At 50.0% G+C, this 26,257-nt stretch overlaps 1 protein-coding gene across 2 annotated transcripts in view; it reads left to right on the top strand.

Annotated features, from left to right (window-relative positions):
• NCAPG2 (non-SMC condensin II complex subunit G2) overlaps window positions 1–26,257 on the top strand; it is a 110,643-nt gene continuing 84,386 nt past the window's right edge. For both annotated transcript variants that reach the window (XM_069729715.1, XM_069729717.1), the window contains exons 1-4: window positions 1–65; window positions 6,311–6,394; window positions 8,006–8,194; window positions 22,073–22,187. In XM_069729715.1, coding sequence (XP_069585816.1) covers window positions 60–65; window positions 6,311–6,394; window positions 8,006–8,194; window positions 22,073–22,187 — 394 coding nt within the window. In that variant the 5' untranslated portion in view covers window positions 1–59. The remainder of the gene's footprint in view (window positions 66–6,310; window positions 6,395–8,005; window positions 8,195–22,072; window positions 22,188–26,257) is intronic.

Below are 26,257 nucleotides of genomic sequence, written 5' to 3' on the forward strand. Positions count from 1 at the left end.
GGCTGTGGGGATTTGAATTGAGCGCCAGGCGGGAATTGGTGGAGAGGACGGCGCCTCATATGGAGGTAGGAGAGGGCGATATGGACCGGATGTTACTGACCTGCTGACTCCAGCCGGCTGGCGGACTACAGGTCTCAGCAAAGCAGTGTGCAGTCAGTTCTGATACTGTCTGTCACTTCACAGAACAGACTGTGACCAGACCTGGCGGCATCCATCACATGAGTGCGAGCGGTCAGCGCTGTATATGTGGAGGCTGCCAGTGCTCTGCCATAGGGGGAATGATAAAGCCCCCAGAAAGTTGTGTGAGCAGCCGTCCGCCTCCCCCCCCCCCCCCCCTCACGCGTCGCCGTCCGCCTCCCCCCCCCCACGCGTCGCCGTCCGCCTCCCCCCCACCCTCACGCGTCGCCGTCCGCCTCCCCCCCACCCTCACGCGTCGCCGTCCGCCTCCCCCCCTCACGCGTCGCCGTCCGCCTCCCCCCCTCACGCGTCGCCGTCCGCCTCCCCCCCTCACGCGTCGCCGTCCGCCTCCCCCCCTCACGCGTCGCCGTCCGCCTCCCCCCCTCACGCGTCGCCGTCCGCCTCCCCCCCTCACGCGTCGCCGTCCGCCTCCCCCCCTCACGCGTCGCCGTCCGCCTCCCCCCCTCACGCGTCGCCGTCCGCCTCCCCCCCTCACGCGTCGCCGTCCGCCTCCCCCCCTCACGCGTCGCCGTCCGCCTCCCCCCCTCACGCGTCGCCGTCCGCCTCCCCCCCTCACGCGTCGCCGTCCGCCTCCCCCTCTCACGCGTCGCCGTCCGCCTCCCCCTCTCACGCGTCGCCGTCCGCCTCCCCCTCTCACGCGTCGCCGTCCGCCTCCCCCTCTCACGCGTCGCCGTCCGCCTCCCCCTCTCACGCGTCGCCGTCCGCCTCCCCCTCTCACGCGTCGCCGTCCGCCTCCCCCTCTCACGCGTCGCCGTCCGCCTCCCCCTCTCACGCGTCGCCGTCCGCCTCCCCCTCTCACGCGTCGCCGTCCGCCTCCCCCTCTCACGCGTCGCCGTCCGCCTCCCCCTCTCACGCGTCGCCGTCCGCCTCCCCCTCTCACGCGTCGCCGTCCGCCTCCCCCTCTCACGCGTCGCCGTCCGCCTCCCCCTCTCACGCGTCGCCGTCCGCCTCCCCCTCTCACGCGTCGCCGTCCGCCTCCCCCTCTCACGCGTCGCCGTCCGCCTCCCCCTCTCACGCGTCGCCGTCCGCCTCCCCCTCTCACGCGTCGCCGTCCGCCTCCCCCTCTCACGCGTCGCCGTCCGCCTCCCCCTCTCACGCGTCGCCGTCCGCCTCCCCCTCTCACGCGTCGCCGTCCGCCTCCCCCTCTCACGCGTCGCCGTCCGCCTCCCCCTCTCACGCGTCGCCGTCCGCCTCCCCCTCTCACGCGTCGCCGTCCGCCTCCCCCTCTCACGCGTCGCCGTCCGCCTCCCCCTCTCACGCGTCGCCGTCCGCCTCCCCCTCTCACGCGTCGCCGTCCGCCTCCCCCTCTCACGCGTCGCCGTCCGCCTCCCCCTCTCACGCGTCGCCGTCCGCCTCCCCCTCTCACGCGTCGCCGTCCGCCTCCCCCTCTCACGCGTCGCCGTCCGCCTCCCCCTCTCACGCGTCGCCGTCCGCCTCCCCCTCTCACGCGTCGCCGTCCGCCTCCCCCTCTCACGCGTCGCCGTCCGCCTCCCCCTCTCACGCGTCGCCGTCCGCCTCCCCCTCTCACGCGTCGCCGTCCGCCTCCCCCTCTCACGCGTCGCCGTCCGCCTCCCCCTCTCACGCGTCGCCGTCCGCCTCCCCCTCTCACGCGTCGCCGTCCGCCTCCCCCTCTCACGCGTCGCCGTCCGCCTCCCCCTCTCACGCGTCGCCGTCCGCCTCCCCCTCTCACGCGTCGCCGTCCGCCTCCCCCTCTCACGCGTCGCCGTCCGCCTCCCCCTCTCACGCGTCGCCGTCCGCCTCCCCCTCTCACGCGTCGCCGTCCGCCTCCCCCTCTCACGCGTCGCCGTCTGCACCCACTCACGCATCACCGTCTGCACCCATGTCGCTGTCTGCACCCACTCACGCATCACCGTCCGCCTCACGCATCGCCGTCCACACCTGCTCACGGGTCGCCACCTGCACCCACTCACGCGTCGGCTTTCGCACCTGCACCCATGTCGCTGTCCGCTCACACGTCGCCGTTCGCACCTGCACCCACTCATGTGTCGCTGTCTGCACCCGCTCATGGGTCGACGTTTGCACCTGCACCCGCGTCGCTGTCCACACCCACTCCACCCCTGTGATGAGAATGAGCCCTTTCCTTTAAATAGGTTTTGGAAAGAGACTGGGTGTTAACAGGGTTGTGACAGGTTCTTAAATGGTTAAAATTGCTACGTGCTGGTGAAAACACGCAACTTTGCAATGTACCTCTTAATAATTCTCTCAGGTGTTAAGAATGAAGTGATTTTTAAGATCTGAGTAACCAATTTTGTAGCTAAGGCCGGGATCACACACAGAGAGATACGGCCGAGTCTCGCAGGTTAAAAACAAGCTCTGGCACCGGCACTCCAGAGCGGAGCGTGCGGCCGCACAGCAATACATGGAGCTGCACGCTCTGCTCTGGAGTGGCGGTGCCAGAGCTTGTTTTTAACCTGCGAGACTCGGCCGTATCTCGCTGTAGTGTGACTCCGGCCTAAAACTGGTTAGTCCTGGCCAGCTTCAGTCCCACTGCACTTCTCCCATTTTATAGAAGCTGAGCTGCCGCTGTTAGCAAGAGTCCACAGTTCTGGCCAGCACGGTGACCATCATGCTGCCGCCTGAACTATCAGTCTTCACTAGCACACCTCCCCCGGCATCCTGCAGGCAGAGGAGCGCTGCGCTCCTGAAGGAAAGCTGAGAACAACCTTCTGAGCTCTTCAGGGAAAGTCATGCACAGCGATGATGCCACGTATAGTATGTTGGTAAATTGAGCATACAGTATTAGTCATGTTACAGGATATCACTCCCACAAAGATTGTTTCTAAACACTTTGCTCTTTCTATGGCAGAATGAATGTGAAGGCAGTGAATCCTGTTAGTCATGATCTGTTTGACTAATATGTAGGAAGAGAGACTGATAACGTGTAGAGGTTCTTTTGGATTCTGGTCACGATTTCCTGCTGTGTACAGACTATGAAGTCACTTCTAACCTGGGTATCGCGGCTGGTCACTGACAGGCGCCTCGGCACTAGTGCCACCTTCGACTGACGCTGCGTTGTTTGAGGCAGCCGGATGTTACAGCATAATGGATGGGATTTCAAGAAATCATGTGTCCACTTTGCGTCCACAGATGCCCGCGGAGATTATACGGTGCGTCTTTCCTGACCGCAGCATGTCAATTTCTCTTGCGAACTCGTTGAATCCACACGGTTCAGTGAATCCATGCAAATTTACCTCCTTTCAATTGACAGCAGCACTTTGAACGCAGCGAACATGCGCGGTTTCCAAAGCGCTGCTAGTTCCAGATCGTGGGCACCCGGCCTCACACATAGACTGGCAACCTAAAGGTGCATCTAGACAGGTAGATTTCTGCCCATAAATGAACAGTTGATATGTTGATCAGTGCTCCTTTATGTCCCGTTCACGTAGAGTAATCGTTAAGGAATTGTCCAGGTTTGAGAGCAAAGAGTGACTGCAGACTTCTGAATCATGACAGTTTGCAGTGTGCACGCTTTCATGATCCCCGGTGTGAGCGGTCACATGACTGCCTCTATGCGATTTGCTACTGGATGCATTTGGCTTCTCTCAATTTATTTCTATTGCGAGAAGCCATATGAGACATATTGGCACGTGAACACTCGCGCCGGCAATGGCAGGAATCATGACAGCGTGTGCGCAGTGTCTGCAGACTTGGCACTCATACCTGGACACCTGTAATGAAATACCATTATTCCTTCTACATACCATTTGCATATTTCAGTTGCAAGTACCCTGGTTACACAGGTAGATTTTATAAGCAATCTAATTGGCTATTTAAAGAGCATTTTTCTTGTGTGCCGGGTGATAGGCGGCATAATTACACGGGCGATGATCATTAATCTCATGAACACTCATTCCCCAGTTACCTGGTCTTGTCATCCTCTTCAGATCTCTGCTGAAAAATCTGCTGCAGAAGTGATGTGTAAGCTACCTTTCCATTCACTTTGGAGGGTAATATAGGAGGGAAGGCCACTGATCATAGAACAGTGTTCTATGTATTCAGTGTTTTCATGTGAAAAGCTGTATTTGAGGTTATCAGGGTGAAAGAAGGTTTAGAGTCTTGCTTTCCCCATGGATAGTGAATCACAGCTCTGCCTGTATGACTCGCCATCCGTGTATAGAGCTGTCAATCACTATGCGACCAGGGGAATTATATCTCACAGGCTCAATCTGAGCCTTCATAGTATTTAAAGGGGGTTTTCCACAATTGACATTAATCGCCCATCCACAGGCACGCCCACCAATCACTACCACTGGGGTCCTGAGTCTACTGTTCCCTCTTACTGAAGGATCCAGTGTGGGGGAGATTTATTGCGGGATGTTGTATGCAGAATATGTATAGGACTGACAGAATCCATATTAGCTAAACTGAGCTTCCTTCTGTCATCATATGGCGGTGGAAGCAATGCGCTGGAACCTGAGAGGGCAAGTAAAAGACAGTTGTGTTTTGTTTTTTTTCTATCACAAACTGTAACTATCAGGAAAAGTTATCTGAAAGGGAACAAACTCTTAAGGTACGTCACACTCAGCGACGCTGCAGCGATATAGACAACGAGCCGATTGCTGTTTAGGTCACTGTAGAGGTTGGGGACCACTGCCCTAAGAGTATGCACACGTTGTGGATTTTTCCGCGCAGAATCTTAAAAATACGCAGGTAAAATGCCCTGCGTTTTATCTGCAGATTTACTGCAGATTTTCCGTGGTTTTTGTGCGGATTTCACATGCATTTTTACACCTGCGGATTCCAATTAAGGAGCAGGTGTAAAACGCCTCAGAATCCGCACAAAGAATTGACATGCTGCGGAAAATAAACCACAGCGTTTCCGCGCGGTATATTCCGCAGAATGTGCACTGCGGATTTGGTTTTCCATAGGTTTACATGGTACTGTACACCGCATGGAAAACTGCTGCGAATCCGCTGGGTCAAATCCGCAACGTGTGCACATACCCTAAATATTTTAGTCCTGCTTTAAGCATTTCCAAAGTCTTCAAGAACATTCATTTGTAAGCCAAGTATGCCAACCTGAGAACTGGACTGGCATCAAGTGTACACAGTGGCCGTGTTAATTAACTTGCCAATCTCTGCCTTCTCCCTTAATCAATGCCACGTCATTGCAGTCTACATTATGTGACCTGCTCTTTGACTGCCTGGATCACACATTGTCTGTAATGGTTAGGTCATTTTTTTATTTTATAAGAGCCTTGACTTGTTTCTCATTGAGAAAGTGATTTCCGGTCCACAGAGCAGACACAGTATTTACTACAGATGGAATACACTATAGAATGTTTCACAGAAGTATTATGCTAACGGCTTGTCTCATCTTTTTAAATGGGTAAAATTGCAAAGTGCTTGTGAAAACTAGTAACTTTGCAATTTACTCTTTGTTAAAAATCCTGTTTGTTCACAAGAACTGGAAGTTTCTTTTATTCTCCTGTTTACAGATTGTTTCCAAGATGACTGGCCACCTCTGCAGTCTACAAGTTGGCTGGTTTACTACGGAACGAGCGAGCGCTTGCAAGCACTGCTCTGAATCTAGACACAGCCAGCCCCTGCGCTCCTCCCATGCTGCATAGTCAAAGTTCGCTTTTCTAGCGGCATCTGAGAGCGCAAAGTTTGGGCCAATGGCTCAACTATGCCACTAAACCAAACTCCATTTTCAGGAGCACATCTGCCCTCTGCAAGCGGGATATCAGGAGTGCGGTGTTCTCCAAAACACAACTTGAAACAAGCCATTTATGTATTATCTGATATGTTCATTAATAATAATAATAATAATCTTTATTTTTATATAGCGCTAACATATTCCGCAGCGCTTTACAGTTTGCACACATTATCATCGCTGTCCCCGATTGGGCTCACAATCTAAATTCCCTATCAGTATGTCTTTGGAATGTGGGAGGAAACCCACGCAAACACGGAGAGAACATACAAACTCTTTGCAGATGTTGTCCAAGGTGGGATTAGAACCCAGGACTCCAGCGCTGCAAGGCTGCTGTGCTAACCACTGCGCCACCGTGCTGCCCCTGTTCATTGATTATATTTATCAAGATCATAATAAATCAATCTTATTTGTGTTCTCATTTGGTGTCAATAGATTACGATGTCAAAGCGGGAAGCCTTTCTGCAGGCCACAGGAAAGGAGACGGTAGAACAATTCCTAAACTTCATCCAACTACATGTAAGTACTGGGATAAGTTATAAAGAATCTCTGATGTGGACAATTGCTACTTGCAGGGAGTCTTATCAATAAGGTGATCATAAAATTTATCCTCGTGCACCTCCCAGCTGTGATCTAAAGGGAAAGCTGGCAGTAATTCTTCATTTTTAATTCTTTTTGTGCGGCACCACCAAAAAGGAGATCAAGCGTTACACACAGTGCCTATTCAAATCAATTGGTTATATGGTGTTGCCCATCTCCACCCTGGATAAACAACTGAGGACCCTTCTATATAAACAGGGTGTATGGAAATGTATTTTATTAGCGAACATGCCCTTTAAAAGAATTTCCCATGGGGAACTTTTCTCTCTCCTTCAGATTCTGCTAAGCTATAATAAAATACCCTCAGGTTTTATTCTCCATAGGTCCAAATCTGCATCACCGCCTCTTCCCTGGTCTTTGTTAACAAGCTGTAGTGTTGACATCACATCTACCGCACACGTGACCGCTGCAGCTAATTACTGGGCTCAGCCGCTCGTGCCTCTATATGAGCTGAGCCCAGAAGCAGAGGCGCAGTGCTGGCCCTCTCACACCTAAGATCATTATGTGAATGAGAACATGTGAGCAAGAAAGCGGTGCTTACCTGCCGGTACATTGCTTACCTGCCGCTACAAGGAGGTTTAAACATGTTTCGCAATCTAATAGGAATTGCAGCTTCAGTAAAAAAAAAAAGTAATATTCTCTTAACCAACATCCTGATTAGTGCAGACAATTTTTTCCCCTTGTGCCAGATTACATTAAACCCAGCATAAGCTGATAGTAATTTTTTATTTTTTTTTAAAGTGGTTGTGAACTACTTCAAGACCGGTTAATGATAGGTCCAGACTAGTCTAAAAAATCAAACCAAGAACACAATGCTTGCCTGCTGGACCCCCACTGCTCTGTCGTACTTCTGCAGCGGTCATGTTCCACCTGAACTGGATGTGCGAGTTCTGAGACTGTTCCTTCCAGCTCACTCACAATGTGACTGCTATGACCAATGAGTGGCCGCTGATTAGCTGCAGCGGTTACATGATGCCCCCTGCGGAATCAGATGTCCAGGAGACTGGCAGGGAACACCAACAGTTGTAAGGAGCAGTGGATGCTCTTGTTATGTATTTGGGGTTAAGCTGCAGTATCGCACAGTCCATAGTTAAGATTCTCACTTTTTTTTTCCTAGGCTAACACAATTGCTAATAAATGGTTCAGCCAGGCTAGTTACATTATTACAAGTGTTCCTGCAGTATGTATGTCCTCCATTATGAGTAGTTTACAAGCCCTCTTAATTGTACTCTTAGAAAATCTAGGAAATAACCATATACATTATTCTGTAAAGATGACCTATTCCTGACTGTGATCAGCAGAGTGATGGAAGTATAAACTTTATATCCGTTCTGCTGGATCCCTCCAAGGTTACACAATTCATTAATGTTGCTGAATAGAAACCATTCTATACAACAATCTGTGCGCTCCTTCTGTAACCTGCACTAAAGAAGCATGTGAATGGTTATATGGGATTCTTTCTTTGTCTCTTATGATTGTTGTTAGAAGTGTTTGTTTTGTTATCTTTAATTAAAACATTGCATTTCACAGAAAAATACGTTTGATCCTTTTGATCTGGATGAAATACTGCAAGAGCTGCCTAGGAAACAGAAAGAGGAATTATGGCAGAAACTGAAGACTTTGCTGACCGACACCTTGGGGGCTAATCCGGTGGAATCGTGGAACAGACTAATCGATGACAGTGATGACGACATGGAGGTGGAAGGAGCTTCAGATATGGTACATTTAGAGAATTTTTCAACCTAAAAGGGCTGTTTTCATGTTTGAGTGTTCTCCTATCCAAAGGATATATTTTCTGATCGCTGAGGGTTTGTCTGTGGTGGTGTCCATAAATCCCAAGAACCCGGGACTCTCAACCACAATTGAATAGATCCGAGGTCAATCATTCCTGCTGCCTCTTTATTCATAGGAGCGCAGAATATCAGCTGAGCGCTGAAGTCTTCCATTAATGAATGAGGCTGTAGTGGGCATGATCGACCTTTGCTCCATTCAGCCAAGGCTGTATATATGATTTTTGTTGTATAACTGCTTTGAAGTCAATTTTTCTTTAATTGGAAGGTTTTTTGGTCATTAGACTGAGAACATAACTTTATTTATTTTTTGGTCTTTTATGTGGGCTTGTTTTTTGAGGAATGAACTGTAGTTTTTGATACAATTCTAGTGTCCATGCGACTGATCTTTTTTGGGGGGAGGAATGCCACTTCAATTTTTTTTAAATTACTCTTATTTTTTATGTCTGTTTGGAAGATCACTGATTGGGATACATTTTGACAAGTACTCAGGCAGCGATACCAAATAAGTTATTTCTCCTGCTCCTCATTGGGGGACGCAGCCCGTGGTGTATGCTGCTGCCACTAGGAGGCTGACACTAAGTGATACAAAGAAAGTTCTCTCCTCCACTGCAGTATACACCCTCCTGCTGGCTCCCAGTTAACCAGTTCTTGCTTAGTGTCTGTAGGAGGCACACGGGTCTGGTTCAGACCCCAACGTTTTTATCCTTTCAAGGTTCCGATCTCCCCCGAATCATCAACAGGCGATCACGGCGAGTATACCTCCCCGTACCCTCTCCTGCGACGTGGGAAGCCATGCCTGAGCTCACTTCTTCAGGGGCGACGGTTCCTTCGAGTCCCGATCTCCCCACACCAGCAGCAGGCGACCACATGGAGTGTTGCCTCCATGTATCCTCTCCTGGAGCAAGGCCTAATGCCGGACAACTGGCCCTGTCCACCCGGGGGCTGAACTCCGTGGACGTACAGAGGCCCCTCTCTATGGCGTCCGAGCAGCCCCCACTGTCCCACCACTGTGAAAGTGGATGGCACAAGGAGGCGGACGGTTCTTCTCCACCTCCCTAACAAAGGGATGATGGATTGAGGTTTATCCTACTATCTCTGCACCGTCCATGCTGCAATACCTGACCTGCAGTAGAGTGCGCGCACTTTCCTTGGCGCTGAAACCCAGTCATCGCGGCGGCTCCATGCCGGGACGCGCACCAATGGTGAGTGGAGTCATTGCAGTGGGATATTCACATGCTGACAGGCAGCCTCAGCTTCCCTGTGGCCCACCTCCCTGAGTTAACGCTCCGGCCGGCTGCAAAAATTTAGCCCCCGGCTTCAGCCGATGTGTAAGCCGCATCCTGGAAGCCGCTCCCGCACTATGGCATGCTAAGGCGGCTCCGCCCACCTTTGTGTTATGTTTGCTAAATGACAGGTGTTATGAAGGCAATCCAGAAACACAGTGTGCTTAGCGATCAGAGCGCACACAGTGATCTGACAAATACCCAAAAATACAAGAACGAGCTCTGAGACGTGGAAACTCTGTAGACTGCACACCTGATCCTATCCTAAACACAACTAAAAGCGGCTGTGGATTGCGCCTAACAACTACCTAGGCAACTCGGCACAGCCTAAGAAACTAGCTAGCCTGAAGATAGAAAAATAGGCCTGACTTGCCCCAGAGAAATTCCCCAAAGGAAAAGGCAGCCCCCCACATATAATGACTGTGAGTAAGATGAAAAGACAAAACGTAGGGATGAAATAGATTCAGCAAAGTGGGGCCCGATATTCTAGGACAGAGCGAGGACAGTAAAGCGAACTTTGCAGTCTACAAAAAACCCTAAAGCAAAACCACGCAAAGGGGGCAAAAAAAAACCCACCGTGCCGAACTAACGGCACGGCGGTACACCCTTTGCGTCTCAGAGCTTCCAGCAAAACAAAAGACAAGCTGGACAGAAAAAAAGCAACAAAAAAGCAAAAAGCACTTAGCTATACAGAGCAGCAGGTCACAGGAACAATCAGGAGAAGCTCAGATCCAACACTGAAACATTGACAAGGAGCAAGGATAGCAGCATCAGGCGGAGTTAAGTAATGAAGCAGTTAACGAGCTCACCAGAACACCTGAGGGAGGAAGCTCAGAAGCTGCAGTACCACTTGTGACCACAGGAGTGAATTCAGCCACAGAATTCACAACAGTACCCCCCCCTGGAGGAGGGGTCACTGAACCCTCACTAGAGCCCCCAGGCCGACCAGGATGAGCCGCATGAAAGGCACGAACAAGATCGGAAGCATGAACATCAGAGGCAAAAACCCAGGAATTATCTTCCTGAGCATAACCCTTCCATTTAACCAGATACTGGAGTTTCCGTCTAGAAACACGAGAATCCAAAATCTTCTCCACAATATACTCCAATTCCCCCTCCACCAAAACCGGGGCAGGAGGCTCAACAGATGGAACCATAGGTGCCACGTATCTCCGCAACAACGACCTATGGAATACATTATGTATGGAAAAGGAGTCTGGGAGGGTCAAACGAAAAGACACAGGATTGAGAACCTCAGAAATCCTATACGGACCAATAAAACGAGGTTTAAATTTAGGAGAGGAAACCTTCATAGGAATATGACGAGAAGATAACCAAACCAGATCCCCAACACGAAGTCGGGGACCCACACGGCGTCTGCGATTAGCGAAAAGTTGAGCTTTCTCCTGGGACAAGATCAAATTGTCCACTACCTGAGTCCAGATCTGCTGCAACCTATCCACCACAGAATCCACACCAGGACAGTCCGAAGACTCAACCTGTCCTGAAGAGAAACGAGGATGGAACCCAGAATTGCAAAAAAAAGGAGAAACCAAGGTAGCCGAGCTGGCCCGATTATTAAGGGCGAACTCAGCCAACGGCAAAAAGGACACCCAATCATCCTGGTCTGCAGAAACAAAACATCTCAGATATGTTTCCAAGGTCTGATTGGTTCGTTCGGTCTGGCCATTAGTCTGAGGATGGAAAGCCGAGGAAAAGGATAGGTCAATGCCCATCCTACCACAAAAGGCTCGCCAAAACCTTGAAACAAACTGGGAACCTCTGTCAGAAACAATATTCTCAGGAATGCCATGCAACCGAACCACATGCTGAAAGAACAAAGGTACCAAATCAGAGGAGGAAGGCAATTTAGCCAAGGGCACCAGATGGACCATTTTAGAAAAGCGATCACAGACCACCCAAATGACTGACATCTTTTGAGAAACGGGAAGGTCAGAAATGAAATCCATCGAAATATGTGTCCAAGGCCTCTTTGGGACCGGCAAGGGCAAAAGCAACCCACTGGCACGAGAACAGCAGGGCTTAGCCCTAGCACAAATCCCACAGGACTGCACAAAAGTACGTACATCCCGTGACAGAGATGGCCACCAGAAGGATCTAGCCACTAACTCTGGTACCAAAGATTCCAGGATGACCAGCCAACACCGAACAATGAAGTTCAGAGATAAGTTTATTAGTCCACCTATCAGGGACGAACAGTTTCTCTGCTGGACAACGATCAGGTTTATTCGCCTGAAATTTTTGCAGCACCCGCCGCAAATCAGGGGAGATGGCAGACACAATGACTCCTTCCTTGAGGATACCCGCTGGCTCAGATAAACCCGGAGAGTCGGGCACAAAACTCCTAGACAGAGCATCCGCCTTCACATTTTTAGAGCCCGGAAGGTACGAAATCACAAAGTCGAAGCGGGCAAAAAATAACGACCAACGGGCCTGTCTAGGATTCAAGCGCTTGGCAGACTCGAGATAAGTCAAGTTCTTATGATCAGTCAATACCACCACGCGATGCTTAGCTCCTTCAAGCCAATGACGCCACTCCTCGAATGCCCACTTCATGGCCAGCAACTCTCGATTGCCCACATCATAATTACGCTCAGCGGGCGAAAACTTCCTGGAAAAGAAAGCACATGGTTTCATCACTGAGCAATCAGAACCTCTCTGTGACAAAACCGCCCCTGCTCCAATCTCAGAAGCATCAACCTCGACCTGGAACGGAAGAGAAACATCCGGCTGACACAACACAGGGGCAGAACAAAAACAACGCTTCAACTCCTGAAAAGCTTCCACAGCAGCAGAAGACCAATTAACCAAATCAGCACCCTTCTTGGTCAAATCGGTCAATGGTTTGGCAATGCTAGACAAATTACAGATGAAGCGACGATAAAAATTAGCAAAGCCCAGGAACTTTTGCAGACTTTTCAGAGATGTCGGCTGAATCCAATCCTGGATGGCTTGGACCTTAACTGGATCCATCTCGATAGTAGAAGGGGTAAAGATGAACCCCAAAAATGAAACTTTCTGCACACCGAAGAGACACTTTGATCCCTTCACAAACAAAGAGTTAGCACGCAGGACCTGAAAAACCATTCTGACCTGCTTCACATGAGACTCCCAATCATCTGAGAAGATCAAAATGTCATCCAAGTAAACAATCAGGAATTTATCCAGATACTCATGGAAGATGTCATGCATTAAAGACTGAAACACAGATGGAGCATTGGCAAGTCCGAACGGCATCACTAGATACTCAAAATGACCCTCGGGCGTATTGAATGCAGTTTTCCATTCATCTCCTTGCCTGATTCTCACCAGATTATACGCACCACGAAGATCTATCTTAGTGAACCAACTAGCCCCCTTAATCCGAGCAAACAAGTCAGATAACAATGGCAAGGGATACTGAAATTTAACAGTGATCTTATTAAGAAGGCGGTAATCAATACACGGTCTCAGCGAACCATCCTTCTTGGCTACAAAGAAGAACCCTGCTCCCAGTGGTGATGACGATGGGCGAATATGTCCCTTCTCCAGGGATTCCTTCACATAACTGCGCATAGCGGCGTGTTCGGGCACGGATAAATTAAATAATCGACCTTTAGGGAATTTACTACCAGGAATCAAATTGATAGCACAATCACAATCCCTATGCGGAGGTAGAGCATCGGACTTGGGCTCTTCAAATACATCCTGATAATCAGACAAGAACTCTGGGACCTCAGAAGGGGTGGATGACGAAATCGACAAAAATGGAACATCACCATGTACCCCCTGACAACCCCAGCTGGATACCGACATGGAATTCCAATCCAATACTGGATTATGGGTTTGTAGCCATGGCAACCCCAACACGACCACATCATGCAGATTATGCAACACCAGAAAGCGAATAACTTCCTGATGTGCAGGAGCCATGCACATGGTCAGCTGGGCCCAGTATTGAGGTTTATTCTTGGCCAAAGGTGTAGCATCAATTCCTCTCAATGGAATAGGACACCGCAAAGGCTCCAAGAAAAACCCACAACGTTTAGCATAATCCAAATCCATCAGATTCAGGGCAGCGCCCGAATCCACAAACGCCATGACAGAAAACGACGACAAAGAGCATATCAAGGTAATGGACAGAAGGAATTTGGACTGTACAGTACCAATGACGGCAGACCTAGCGGACCGCTTAGTGCGCTTAGGACAATCAGAAATAGCATGAGTGGAATCACCACAGTAGAAACACAGACCATTCAGACGTCTGTATTCCTGCCGTTCAACTCTAGTCATAGTCCTATCGCACTGCATAGGCTCAGGTTTAACCTCAGGCAGTACCGCCAAATGGTGCACAGATTTACGCTCGCGCAAGCGTCGACCGATCTGAATGGCCAAAGACAAAGACTCATTCAAACCAGCAGGCATAGGAAATCCCACCATGACATCCTTAAGAGCCTCAGAGAGACCCTTTCTGAACAAAGCTGCTAGCGCAGATTCATTCCACTGAGTGAGTACTGACCATTTCCTAAATTTCTGACAATATACTTCTATATCATCCTGACCCTGGCACAAAGCCAGCAAATTTTTCTCAGCCTGATCCACTGAGTTAGGCTCATCGTACAGCAATCCGAGCGCCAGGAAAAACGCATCGACACTACTCAATGCAGGGTCTCCTGGCGCAAGAGAAAATGCCCAGTCTTGAGGGTCGCCGCGCAAAAAAGAAATAATAATCAAAACCTGTTGAATAGGATTACCAGAAGAATGAGGTTTCAAGGCCAGAAATAGCTTACAATTATTTTTGAAACTTAGAAACTTAGTTCTATCTCCAAAAAACAAATCAGGAATAGGAATTCTTGGTTCTAACATAGATTTCTGATCAATAGTATCTTGAATTTTTTGTACATTTATAACGAGATTATCCATTGAAGAGCACAGACCCTGAATATCCATGTCCACACCTGTGTCCAGAATCACCCAAATGTCTAGGGGGAAAAAAAAAAAGTGAACACAGAGCAGAAAAAAAAAAATGATGTCAGAACTTTTTCTTTCTCTCTATTGAGAATCATTAGCTTGGCTCCTTGTACTGTTATGTTTGCCAAATGACAGGTGTTATGAAGGCAATCCAGAAACACAGTGTGCTTAGCGATCAGAGCGCACACAGTGATTTGACAAATACCCAAAAATACAAGAACGAGCTCTGAGACGTGGAAACTCTGTAGACTGCACACCTGATCCTATCCTAAACACAACTAAAAGCGGCTGTGGATTGCGCCTAACAACTACCTAGGCAACTCGGCACAGCCTAAGAAACTAGCTAGCCTGAAGATAGAAAAATAGGCCTGACTTGCCCCAGAGAAATTCCCCAAAGGAAAAGGCAGCCCCCCACATATAATGACTGTGAGTAAGATGAAAAGACAAAACGTAGGGATGAAATAGATTCAGCAAAGTGGGGCCCGATATTCTAGGACAGAGCGAGGACAGTAAAGCGAACTTTGCAGTCTACAAAAAACCCTAAAGCAAAACCACGCAAAGGGGGCAAAAAAAAACCCACCGTGCCGAACTAACGGCACGGCGGTACACCCTTTGCGTCTCAGAGCTTCCAGCAAAACAAAAGACAAGCTGGACAGAAAAAAAGCAACAAAAAAGCAAAAAGCACTTAGCTATACAGAGCAGCAGGTCACAGGAACAATCAGGAGAAGCTCAGATCCAACACTGAAACATTGACAAGGAGCAAGGATAGCAGCATCAGGCGGAGTTAAGTAATGAAGCAGTTAACGAGCTCACCAGAACACCTGAGGGAGGAAACTCAGTAGCTGCAGTACCACTTGTGACCACAGGAGTGAATTCAGCCACAGAATTCACAACACCTTTGCTGGTGCTTCTTCCCTGCTCACGCCGGCTGCAGAAATTTAGGCCCCGGCTTGAGCCTATTCATGGAAGTCACGAGGCTCTGCCCTCATCGTGTCTGTGACTCCGCCCCCCAAATTGGCACCTCTCGCTCTCTGCGAGACTTTACCAGCTCTGCAACTCCCGGTGGCCATCTTGGTCCACCCTGCCAGCACACACACACACACAGGGGTGATGGTTTTGCATTAAAGGGGCACAACGACTCTACAACAGAGTAAGGAAGTACTGCATAAAGGTACATGACCAGTATTCCCTAGTCTTAAAGGCAGATGACCCGTATTCCCTGGTCTTAAGGGCACATGACCAGTATTCCCTGGCCTTAAGGGCATATGACCAGTATTCCCTGGTCTTAAGGGCACATGACCAATATTCCTTTGTCTTAAGGGCACATAACCAATATTCCCTTGTCTTAAGGGCACATGACCAGTCCGAAGCCGGTCACCCTAAATGAGCTCAGGAGCCCTCCGCCGCCAATCCCAGCTTATCCCAGAGTACCTAGTTCCCTGAGTGGGCTTCGTCACTGCCGCAACCCATGGATTCTCTGACAAGAGATTGAATCCCTCCGTGTAACCTCTGTGGCTCACAGGAGCCGTCGGCTAGCAGGAACCGCAAGTTTTCTAGAAACGTACACGCGCCTAGAAAACGGAAGTTTCATTTCCTGATCACTCAACAATGATTTGCTGAGAACAAGTCTCTGAATATGGATTGGATTATTGCCTTGGTTCTGGGCTGACCAGAATTTCAGAAAAGGATGGATTCGCCTATTTATATCATCACCCAATCTCTGTAGATTGACGAGGACTTTGGTTCTACTCTAGATCAGGGGTCCCCAACTCCAGTCCTCAAGGCCCACCAACAGGTCATGTTTTCAGGATTTCCTTTGCATTGCACAGGTGATGCAATTATTACCTGGGCAAGACTAAGGAAATCCTGAAAACATGACATGTTGGTGGGCCTTGAGGACTGGAGTTGGGGACCCCTGCTCTAGATCACTCAGCGTCCCTCATAAGGAAACTAAACTACCGCGCAGAGCATTTGCCATTCACCCGGACAGGTAACGTCCGGATAAGCGATCCACTGGACAGAAACCTCTGCAAGCGCGGTATCCCTTTTTTTCAGCCAATATGCAAACACGTGAGGACGTGAGATGCCATGCTTGGTGTGATTCTTAAGGGCGACGGGTCCTTTTAAAGGGCACCGATCTCCCCACACCATCGATAGACGAGTACATGGAGTTTCGCCTCCATGTATCCTCTTATACAGCCAGGCCTATAGCCGAACAACCAGCCCTGTCCACCCAGGGACCTTAACTCTGTGGATGTACAGAAGCTCCCTTTTTGGCGTCCACACACACATGTGTGGTGAATGGTGATTCGAGGGTTCATCATTTTATCTCCGCACCGTCAAAAGAGAGTGGCGATAGTAAGAGACTTTTTTCCTAACCTTCTGCATGCAGCTATGCATTCTGCCACTTGGCATATTAACCGGATAGAATCTCCTGTGGTATACCTACCAGTATCCCTAACCGATGGGTCATCAATTAAAAATACAAAGGACTGTCAGATAGCAAATCTAGTTTGTTCTGTCTTGCGGCCTCCAGTTCAGCGCTCTACCCTTCCTTAGCCGCCGCATGTGTTGCTAGAGCAATGGTCTCTTGGTCAGAGACCTTAACTATTTTGATTTCCTATAGACTCAACCAGCAGTGGATCAGTTGTCCAGGACGGTCTGGATTTAAGGGATCTTGGTTCCAAAATGGGGACCGAAAAGTAAGACCGACCCTGAACCTCAAACTTCTTCCGCCTTTTTCGGATAGAGTTCCTCCGCTCAGCCATTACTTCAACAGAAAAAGTGGAGTTTCTGGCATCCACCGACATTTGGGATGCTTACCTTAACATTCCTATGTTTTCCCCTCTTCAAAAATTCCTTCGCTTTCCCTTTCGTGAACAGCATTTTCAAATCACAACCTTGTCCTTCGGCCTTGCTACCACACCCAGAGTGTTCGCAGGGGTTATGGCGGCTGTCATGTTCCTCTTGCACCCTAGAGGCATGGTCGTCCTGCCCTATCTGGTCGACTGTCTAGCCGCTCTTCCAGCACTGCGCTGAGTCGTCTATATCTCTTCTATACCCTCTCTCTCTCCTGGGCTGGCAGCTAACCTTAGACAAGTTTTTTTCCTCATTTCCAGCCCAGCAGATATTCTTTTTTTTTTTTTTGAGGATGATCCTGGAATTTTCCAGAAAGTTGGTGATTCTCCCTTGAGACAAGGCCGTGGCCCTTCAACAGGGAGCTTGCGCACTTGTTCACTCATCCCCTCATTCCACTCCATTTGCTAGGAGGGTCCTGAGGAAAATTGGTGACGATGTTTTCCTTCGTTCCTCTCGTTTTTCTGCAGGTCAATCAGGTTTTCAGAGAGAAGTCTCTGAGCTCCTTCCTCATTCAGGGGAGATCCTTTCTCCCGGTTCAATGGTTATTACTGACTACTGATGCCAGTCCTCTTCTCCTGATCATTGTTCTGGGGATCCGAACGGTACGGCTAGTTTTACGGCAGGTCCACTGCCTTCTCAAGGTTTCAATCAGACAATCCCACGTCTGTCCCATACGTCAGGTACCCACGGTCAGGCGTCATGGCCGTGGTACCTCACATTCTCTGTTGGGCCACGATCTATCATTTGGTGATCTTTGCACTACACATCTCAGGAGTAGAACTCTGGGCAGTGGACGCCGTCAGGGTCCCGCCTCATGTGAGTGGGAACTTCACCCAGAAGTCTTCCATCAGATCTGTCTTCTCTGGAGCATTCCAGATGTAGGTCGGATGGCGTCCAGACTGAACGCCAATGTACTCTAAGTTCATGGTTTGGCCTCTAGGTCCAAAAGCCATTGCAGTGCATGCTCTGGTTCTTCCATGGTACCAGTTTCCTTCACCCCTCTTCCACTACTTCTGAAATCTTTTCGGAAGCAGGAAGGGCCCCAGTGATCCTGGGAGATCCGCACTGACCATGTCAGGTTTTTCTTGTTTGTGGAACTGGTATTTTTCAGTCTTACTGCAACAAAACTGCAAATGTAGACTTCCTCGCAGGGAGTCTTCACATGTGGTTCTTCCCTATCGCATACCGTTAGATCTTTGGGACCTTAATGATCCTGGGTTCCCCATATTCTGAATGTGGTGAGTGCTCTGAGTAGGTACGTCTCGAGGACGGCGTCCTTCCGAAGGTTAGACACTTGATTTGGGCTACCTCACTGTAAGAGGACGGCTTCCTGACGGTTACAGGAAAGGTTTAGCCGTTTCATCGGCCATGTTAGCTTGGTGGATTTGTTACACCATCCAGGAGTCCTTCCGTGTTAGATGTCATCCTATCTCCATGTCTATCGAGGTTTCTTGGATTCTAGGCACAAGGTCTCGGCATAGCACACCTGCAAGCTTGTGAGGTCGTCCAGTCCGCATGCATTCTTGAAGCACTATAATTCCCAGACTTCCACAGATGTGAGTCTGGACATGCGGACTCTGCAGGCCGCGGTGTTGCAATTGTAAGTAGCGGTTACACAGGGCCTGATCTGATGATGTCCCCACCCAGGGACTGCTTTGGGACGTCCCACGGTCTGTTTCCTCCAATGAGGCGTAGGAGAAATAGGGATTTTTGTGTACTCACCGTAAAATCCTTTTCTCCGAGCCATTCATTGGGGACACAGCTCCCACCCTGTTATTAGATTGTGCTTGTTTTATAATTTAACATGCAATACTCTCCTATATAATGGGACATGTTATAAGCTCATATATTGTTTATTGATCTCCTCCTGCTTTTGCACCGAACTGGTTAGCTGAGAGCCAGCAGGAGGGTGTATACTGCAGGGGAGGAGCTAACTTTCTTTGTATCACTTAGTGTCAGCCACCTAGTGGCAGCAGCATACACCCCCTGTCTGTGTCCCCCAATGAATGGCTCGGAGAAAAGGATTTTATGGTGAGTACACAAAAATCCCTATTTTCTTACTTTACTAGATGTCGATATTTATATTTTGAGAAAAGTCTGGTTTGGCCCCGTTAAAATAAAAACGCTTATACTTCCCTCTCGTTCCAGTAGTGTCTGCACTTGTGATCTAGAGGGCTGCGCCCACAATCATCGCTGGCGTCACATGCCCCGACTTCAGACAGATTGACCATCAAGAGGAAGTCAGAGATTTGCTGCAGCCCAGACTTCATGTTGATGTTCAATATGTCCAAAGGTGGAGACAGTGATGCCAGCGCTGATTGTGGACGCAGGGCTCATGTGACGTAACAACTAGTGATGAGCGAGTGTACTCGTTGCTCGGGTGACCTCTGAGTATTTGTTATTGTTCGGGGATTTAGTTTTCATCGCGGCAGCTGAATGATTTACATCTACTAGCCAGCTTGATTACATGTGGGGATTCCCTAGCAACCAGGCAACCCCCACATGTACTCAGCCTGGCTAATAGCTGTAAATCATGCAGCTGAGGTGATGAAAACTAAATCTCCGAACACTAACAAATACTCGGAGATAACCCGAGCGTGCTCGGGAACACCAGAGCAACGAGTACACTCGCTCATCACTAGTAACAACCTTTATACTGTATATATTTTCCCTTAGTGGATTTTAACTTTTGATCGCCCATACTGTAACTAAAGATAAATCTGTGAACTGTTAGCTAGTAGTTGCTGAGTATTGTAGGTATGTAGACTGTGACTCTTCAGATATTATGCCTCATAAAGAAATCCAATTAGTCTGGAAAGCTGCTATTTGTCGTCACATTTTCAGTTCTTATTTTTTCTATGCAATGCTGTGCTATTGCAATATATATATTATTATTATTATTATTTATTGTTATAGCGCCATTTATTCCATGGCGCTTTACATGTGAGGAGGGGTATACATAATAAAAACAAGTACAATAATCTTAAACAATACAAGTCATAACTGGTACAGGAGGAATGAGGACCCTGCCCGCGAAGGCTCACAATCTACAAGGGATGGGTGAGAATACAGTAGGTGAGGTATATAAATATATATATATATACCGTATATAAATGCTGGTCTGTGAAGCCCAGATACAGGCAGGGCATCATAGCCTCAATACCATGGCAGACAGACAGGAAGATCTTCAGAAGGAAATCAGTCAGAGCCACAGTGATTGCATCAAGCCAAGGGGACCCAGTGGTCTTTGCAGCCTTTGAGGCCTATTAAATGTTGACATCAGCATTGAGGCGTTAAATCTTTGCGGTTAAACAGTTACTCTCGGGTGCCTGCTACATTATGTAACACGTCTGGCACCCACCTTCTATTTAGCAGGCTCAGCTCCTGATGGCGCACTTCCAACAGGTATGTATAGCCTATAAAAGGGGTTTGTCTTTGTGCTATTAGAAGTTTACTGCTTGTTTTGTAGTGATCTCTAAGGCTACTTTCACACTGGCGTTTTTTTTAATACGTCGCAATGCGTCGTTTAGGGGAAAAAACGCATCCTGCAAAGTTGTTTGCAGGATGCGTTTTTGCCCCATAGAGTTACATTACCGACGCATTGCGACGTATTGACACACGTCGCAACCGTCTTGCGACGGTTGCGCCGTGTTGTGGCGGACCGCCGGGAGCAAAAAACGTTAAATGTAACGTTTTTTGCAGCCGACGGACCGCTTTTTCCGACCGCACATGCGCGGCCGGAGCTCCGCCCCCACCTCCCCGCACCTTACAATGGGGCAGCGGATGTGCCGGAGAAATGCATCCGCTGCCTCCGTTGTGCGGCACAACAAACGCTAGCGTCGGAATCTCGGCCCGACGCACTGCGACGGGCCGAATCTGACGCTAGTGTAAAAGTAGCCTAATCTGGATCTCATGCACAAAGTGAATTGTGGTGGGAAGTATGGCTTGCATCTCTCTTTTCAATAAATAATAATAATCTTTATTTTTATATAGCGATAACATATTCCCAGCGCTTTACAAGTTGCACACCTCATCATCGCTGTCCCCGATGGGGCTCACAATCTGAATTCCCTATCAGTATGTTTTTGGAATGTGGGAGGAAATCGGAGTACCTGGAAGAAACCCACGCAAACACGGGGAGAACATACAAACTCTTTGCAGATGTTGTTCTTGGTGGGATTTGAACCCAGGACCCCAGTGTTGCTACGCTGCAGTGCTAACCACTGAGCCACCGTGCTGCCCTTCTTATAAATATTTCTATACTAAAGTAACTTTATAACCAAGCTGACAATCCCTGTGTGAATCTGTTGCTTTCAGTATGACCAGCTGTCCATCTGGTGTGTATGGTGGTTTGCCAACTCTGTGCTGATTGCAGATGTTGTGCTAAGGGAAGGATCGGGCATGTTGGATTTCAGCATGCTTGATTTTTATTTTTTTTTACTTATTTTAGACACATGCATGCCTCATTGTCACTGAAGGCCAGAAGTCCTAGCTGTAGTAAGTACTTGGCTACATAAATTGAGAGAGGCTAATAACATCACAAGTGATTGTGAAGCCAGAAAAGACTGCTGATGGCGGCTGTGCCAGAGGAGCGTAGTGTGGATATCGGGCGGATCCGTCCTATTAAACATCTGCTCTATCCTGTGATCAGTGAACTAGTCACATAATCTGTTTCTTTTTGCTGTTCTCAGAAACAAACAATGGATGTTCTATATGGCGTGACCACAGTTGCCACACTTTCTGTGTCTGTAGTTGATGGCGACACCACCTACGGAGCCCTCCTGGAATGTGCTGCCATTCTCAATGGTAAGGTTTCATTTTTTTCTCTTCTCTAGCGTGCCATTGACCCAAAGTAATGAGAACGTTTGTGATTTGGACAATCCTTATTCATTTGAAAAGTTTACAGACAAATTGCTTTTGACCACCTGCAGTCCACATCATTGGGGGTCTGTCAGGCACTAATGATATCCAGCGGAGGATTCCATATGCAACAGCAGTGATAAAGCCACGATATAGATACGTATAGACTAAGACCCCAATTTCTGAAAACTGGCGTTTTGCACATTGGTCTTATTGAAAAGATCGCTGGAGTAAGGTTCGCCAAATTTATTACGAGATGTTTCCTTCTGACAAATTTGTTACTCCAGCCCAGGGGCTTGGTCTAGTTTATGCCATTTTTTTCCCCATAAATTATGATTAATTTGTTGGGCGGTCTTCACTACAGCCCATCCTGCTCCAGCTGTGCCCACTTTGCCCGGACTGGCATCAAACCACCACATGTCACAACATTTTCTCCTTCGCCTCATTGGGGGACACAGACCGTGGGTGTATGCTGCTGCCAATAGGAGGCTGACACTAAGTGATACAAAAAAAGTTCTCTCCTCCCCTGCAGTATACACCCTCCTGCTGGCTCTCAGCTCCTCCCCTGCAGTATACACCCTCCTGCTGGCTCTCAGCTCCTCCCCTGCAGTATACACCCTCCTGCTGGCTCTCAGCTCCTCCCCTGCAGTATACACCCTCCTGCTGGCTCTCAGCTCCTCCTCTGCAGTATACACCCTCCTGCTGGCTCTCGGCTCCTCCCCTGCAGTATACACCCTCCTGCTGGCTCTCAGCTCCTCCCCTGCAGTATACACCCTCCTGCTGGCTCTCAGCTCCTCCCCTGCAGTATACACCCTCCTGCTGGCTCTCAGCTCCTCCCCTGCAGTATACACCCTCCTGCTGGCTCTCAGCTCCTCCCCTGCAGTATACACCCTCCTCCTGGCTCTCAGCTCCTCCCCTGCAGTATACACCCTCCTGCTGGCTCTCAGCTCCTCCCCTGCAGTATACACCCTCCTGCTGGCTCTCAGCTCCTCCCCTGCAGTATACACCCTCCTGCTGGCTCTCAGCTCCTCCTCTGCAGTATACACCCTCCTGCTGGCTCTCAGCTCCTCCCCTGCAGTATACACCCTCCTGCTGGCTCTCAGCTCCTCCCCTGCAGTATACACCCTCCTGCTGGCTCTCAGCTCCTCCCCTGCAGTATACACCCTCCTGCTGGCTCTCAGCTCCTCCCCTGCAGTATACACCCTCCTCCTGGCTCTCAGCTCCTCCCCTGCAGTATACACCCTCCTGCTGGCTCTCAGCTCCTCCCCTGCAGTATACACCCTCCTGCTGGCTCTCAGCTCCTCCCCTGCAGTATACACCCTCCTGCTGGCTCTCGGCTCCTCCCCTGCAGTATACACCCTCCTCCTGGCTCTCGGCTCCTCCCCTGCAGTATACACCCTCCTGCTGGCTCTCAGCTCCTCCCCTGCAGTATACACCCTCCTGCTGGCTCTCAGCTCCTCCCCTGCAGTATACACCCTCCTGCTGGCTCTCGGCTCCTCCCCTGCAGTATACACCCTCCTCCTGGCTCTCGGCTCCTCCCCTGCAGTATACACCCTCCTGCTGGCTCTCAGCTCCTCCCCTGCAGTATACACCCTCCTGCTGGCTCTCAGCTCCTCCCCTGCAGTATACACCCTCCTGCTGGCTCTCAGCTCCTCCCCTGCAGTATACACCCTCCTGCTGGCTCTCAGCTCCTCCTCTGCAGTATACACCCTCCTGCTGGCTCTCGGCTCCTCCCCTGCAGTATACACCCTCCTGCTGGCTCTCGGCTCCTCCCCTGCAGTATACACCCCCCTGCTGGCTCTCGGCTCCTCCCCTGCAGTATACACCCTCCTGCTGGCTCTCGGCTCCTCCCCTGCAGTATACACCCTCCTGCTGGCTCTCGGCTCCTCCCCTGCAGCATACATCCTCCTGCTGGCTCTCAGCTCCTCCCCTGCAGTATACACCCTCCTGCTGGCTCTCGGCTCCTCCCCTGCAGTATACACCCCCCTGCTGGCTCTCAGCTCCTCCCCTGCAGTATACACCCTCCTGCTGGCTCTCGGCTCCTCCCCTGCAGTATACACCCTCCTGCTGGCTCTCGGCTCCTCCCCTGCAGTATACACCCTCCTTCTGGCTCTCGGCTCCTCCCCTGCAGTATACACCCTCCTGCTGGCTCTCGGCTCCTCCCCTGCAGTATACACCCTCCTGCTGGCTCTCGGCTCCTCCCCTGCAGTATACACCCTCCTGCTGGCTCTCGGCTCCTCCCCTGCAGTATACACCTCCTGCTGGCTCTCGGCTCCTCCCCTGCAGTATACACCCTCCTGCTGGCTCTCAGCTCCTCCCCTGCAGTATACACCCTCCTGCTGGCTCTCAGCTCCTCCCCTGCAGTATACACCCTCCTGCTGGCTCTCAGCTAACCAGTTCTTGCTTAGTGTCTGTAGGAGGCACATGGGTCTGTTTCAGACCCCAACGTTTTTATTTTATTGTTTACGTTTCTGTAAATTTTTATTTTTTAATTAACGGAGTGAAGGGGGCGACGGTTCCTTTCAAGGTTCCGATCTCCCCCGAACCATCAACAGGCGAGCACGGCGAGTATACCTCCCCGTACCCTCTCCTGCGACGTGGGAAGCCATGCCTGAGCTCACTTCAGGGGCGACGGTTCCTTTCATGGTCCCGATCTCCCCACACCAGCAGCAGGCGAGCACATGGAGTGTCCTCTCCTGGAGCCAGGCCTAATGCCGGACAACTGGCCCTGTCCACCCGGACTGAACTCCGTGGCTGTACAGAGGCCCCTCTCTATGGCGTCCGAGCAGCCCCCACTGTCCCACCACTGTGAAAGCGGATGGCACAAGGAGGCGGACGGTTCCTCTCCACCTCCCTAACAAACGGATGATGGATTGAGGCTTATCCCTGCACCGTCCACGCTGCACAGAACAGCGCTGAAACCCACATCCGCGGTGGCTCCATGCCGGGACGCGCACCAATGATGAGTGGATCCATCTTCAGTGGGATATTCACATGCTGACAGGCAGCCTCAGCCACTTCCCTGTGGCCCACCTCCCTGAGGTAACGCTCTGGATGGCTGCAAAAAATTTAGTCCCCGGCTTCGGCCGATTTGTAGGCCGCATCCTGGAAGTCTTGCCTGGAACGACCCACTGGTGACGTCCGCCGGCTACAGAAATTTAGGCCCCGGCTTAGGCCTATTCAACATCGTGTCTGTGGCTCCGCCCCCCAAATTGGCGCTTCTCGCTCTGCGAGATTTTATCAACTCTGCAGCTCCCGGTTGCCATCTTGGTCCACCCGGCCAGCTCACACTGGGCTGACAGTATTTTTGCATTAAAGGGGCACATCGACTCTACATCAGTACCCAGGTAAGGAAGTACCTGATCTTAAAGGCACATGACCAGTATTCCCTGGTCTTAAAGGCATGTGGCCAGGATTCCCAGTCTTAAAGGCGCATGACCAGTATTCTCTGGTCTTAAATGTGCATGTCCAGTATTCTCTGGTCTTAAAGGTGCATGTCCAGTATTCTCTGGTCTTAAAGGTGCATGACCAGTATTCTCTGGTCTTAAAGGTGCATGACCAGTATTCTCTGGTCTTAAAGGTGCATGACCAGTATTCTCTGGTCTTAAAGGTGCATGACCAGTATTCTCTGGTCTTAAAGGTGCATGACCAGTATTCTCTGGTCTTAAAGGTGCATGACCAGTATTCTCTGGTCTTAAAGGTGCATGACCAGTATTCTCTGGTCTTAAAGGTGCATGACCAGTATTCTCTGGTCTTAAAGGTGCATGACCAGTATTCTCTGGTCTTAAAGGTGCATGTCCAGTATTCTCTGGTCTTAAAGGTGCATGTCCAGTATTCTCTGGTCTTAAAGGTGCATGACCAGTATTCTCTGGTCTTAAAGGTGCATGACCAGTATTCTCTGGTCTTAAAGGTGCATGACCAGTATTCTCTGGTCTTAAAGGTGCATGACCAGTATTCTCTGGTCTTAAAGGTGCATGACCAGTATTCTCTGGTCTTAAAGGTGCATGACCAGTATT

Source organism: Ranitomeya imitator, chromosome 6 (genome assembly GCF_032444005.1).
Source record: "Ranitomeya imitator isolate aRanImi1 chromosome 6, aRanImi1.pri, whole genome shotgun sequence".
Classification (NCBI taxonomy): Eukaryota; Metazoa; Chordata; class Amphibia; order Anura; family Dendrobatidae; genus Ranitomeya; species Ranitomeya imitator.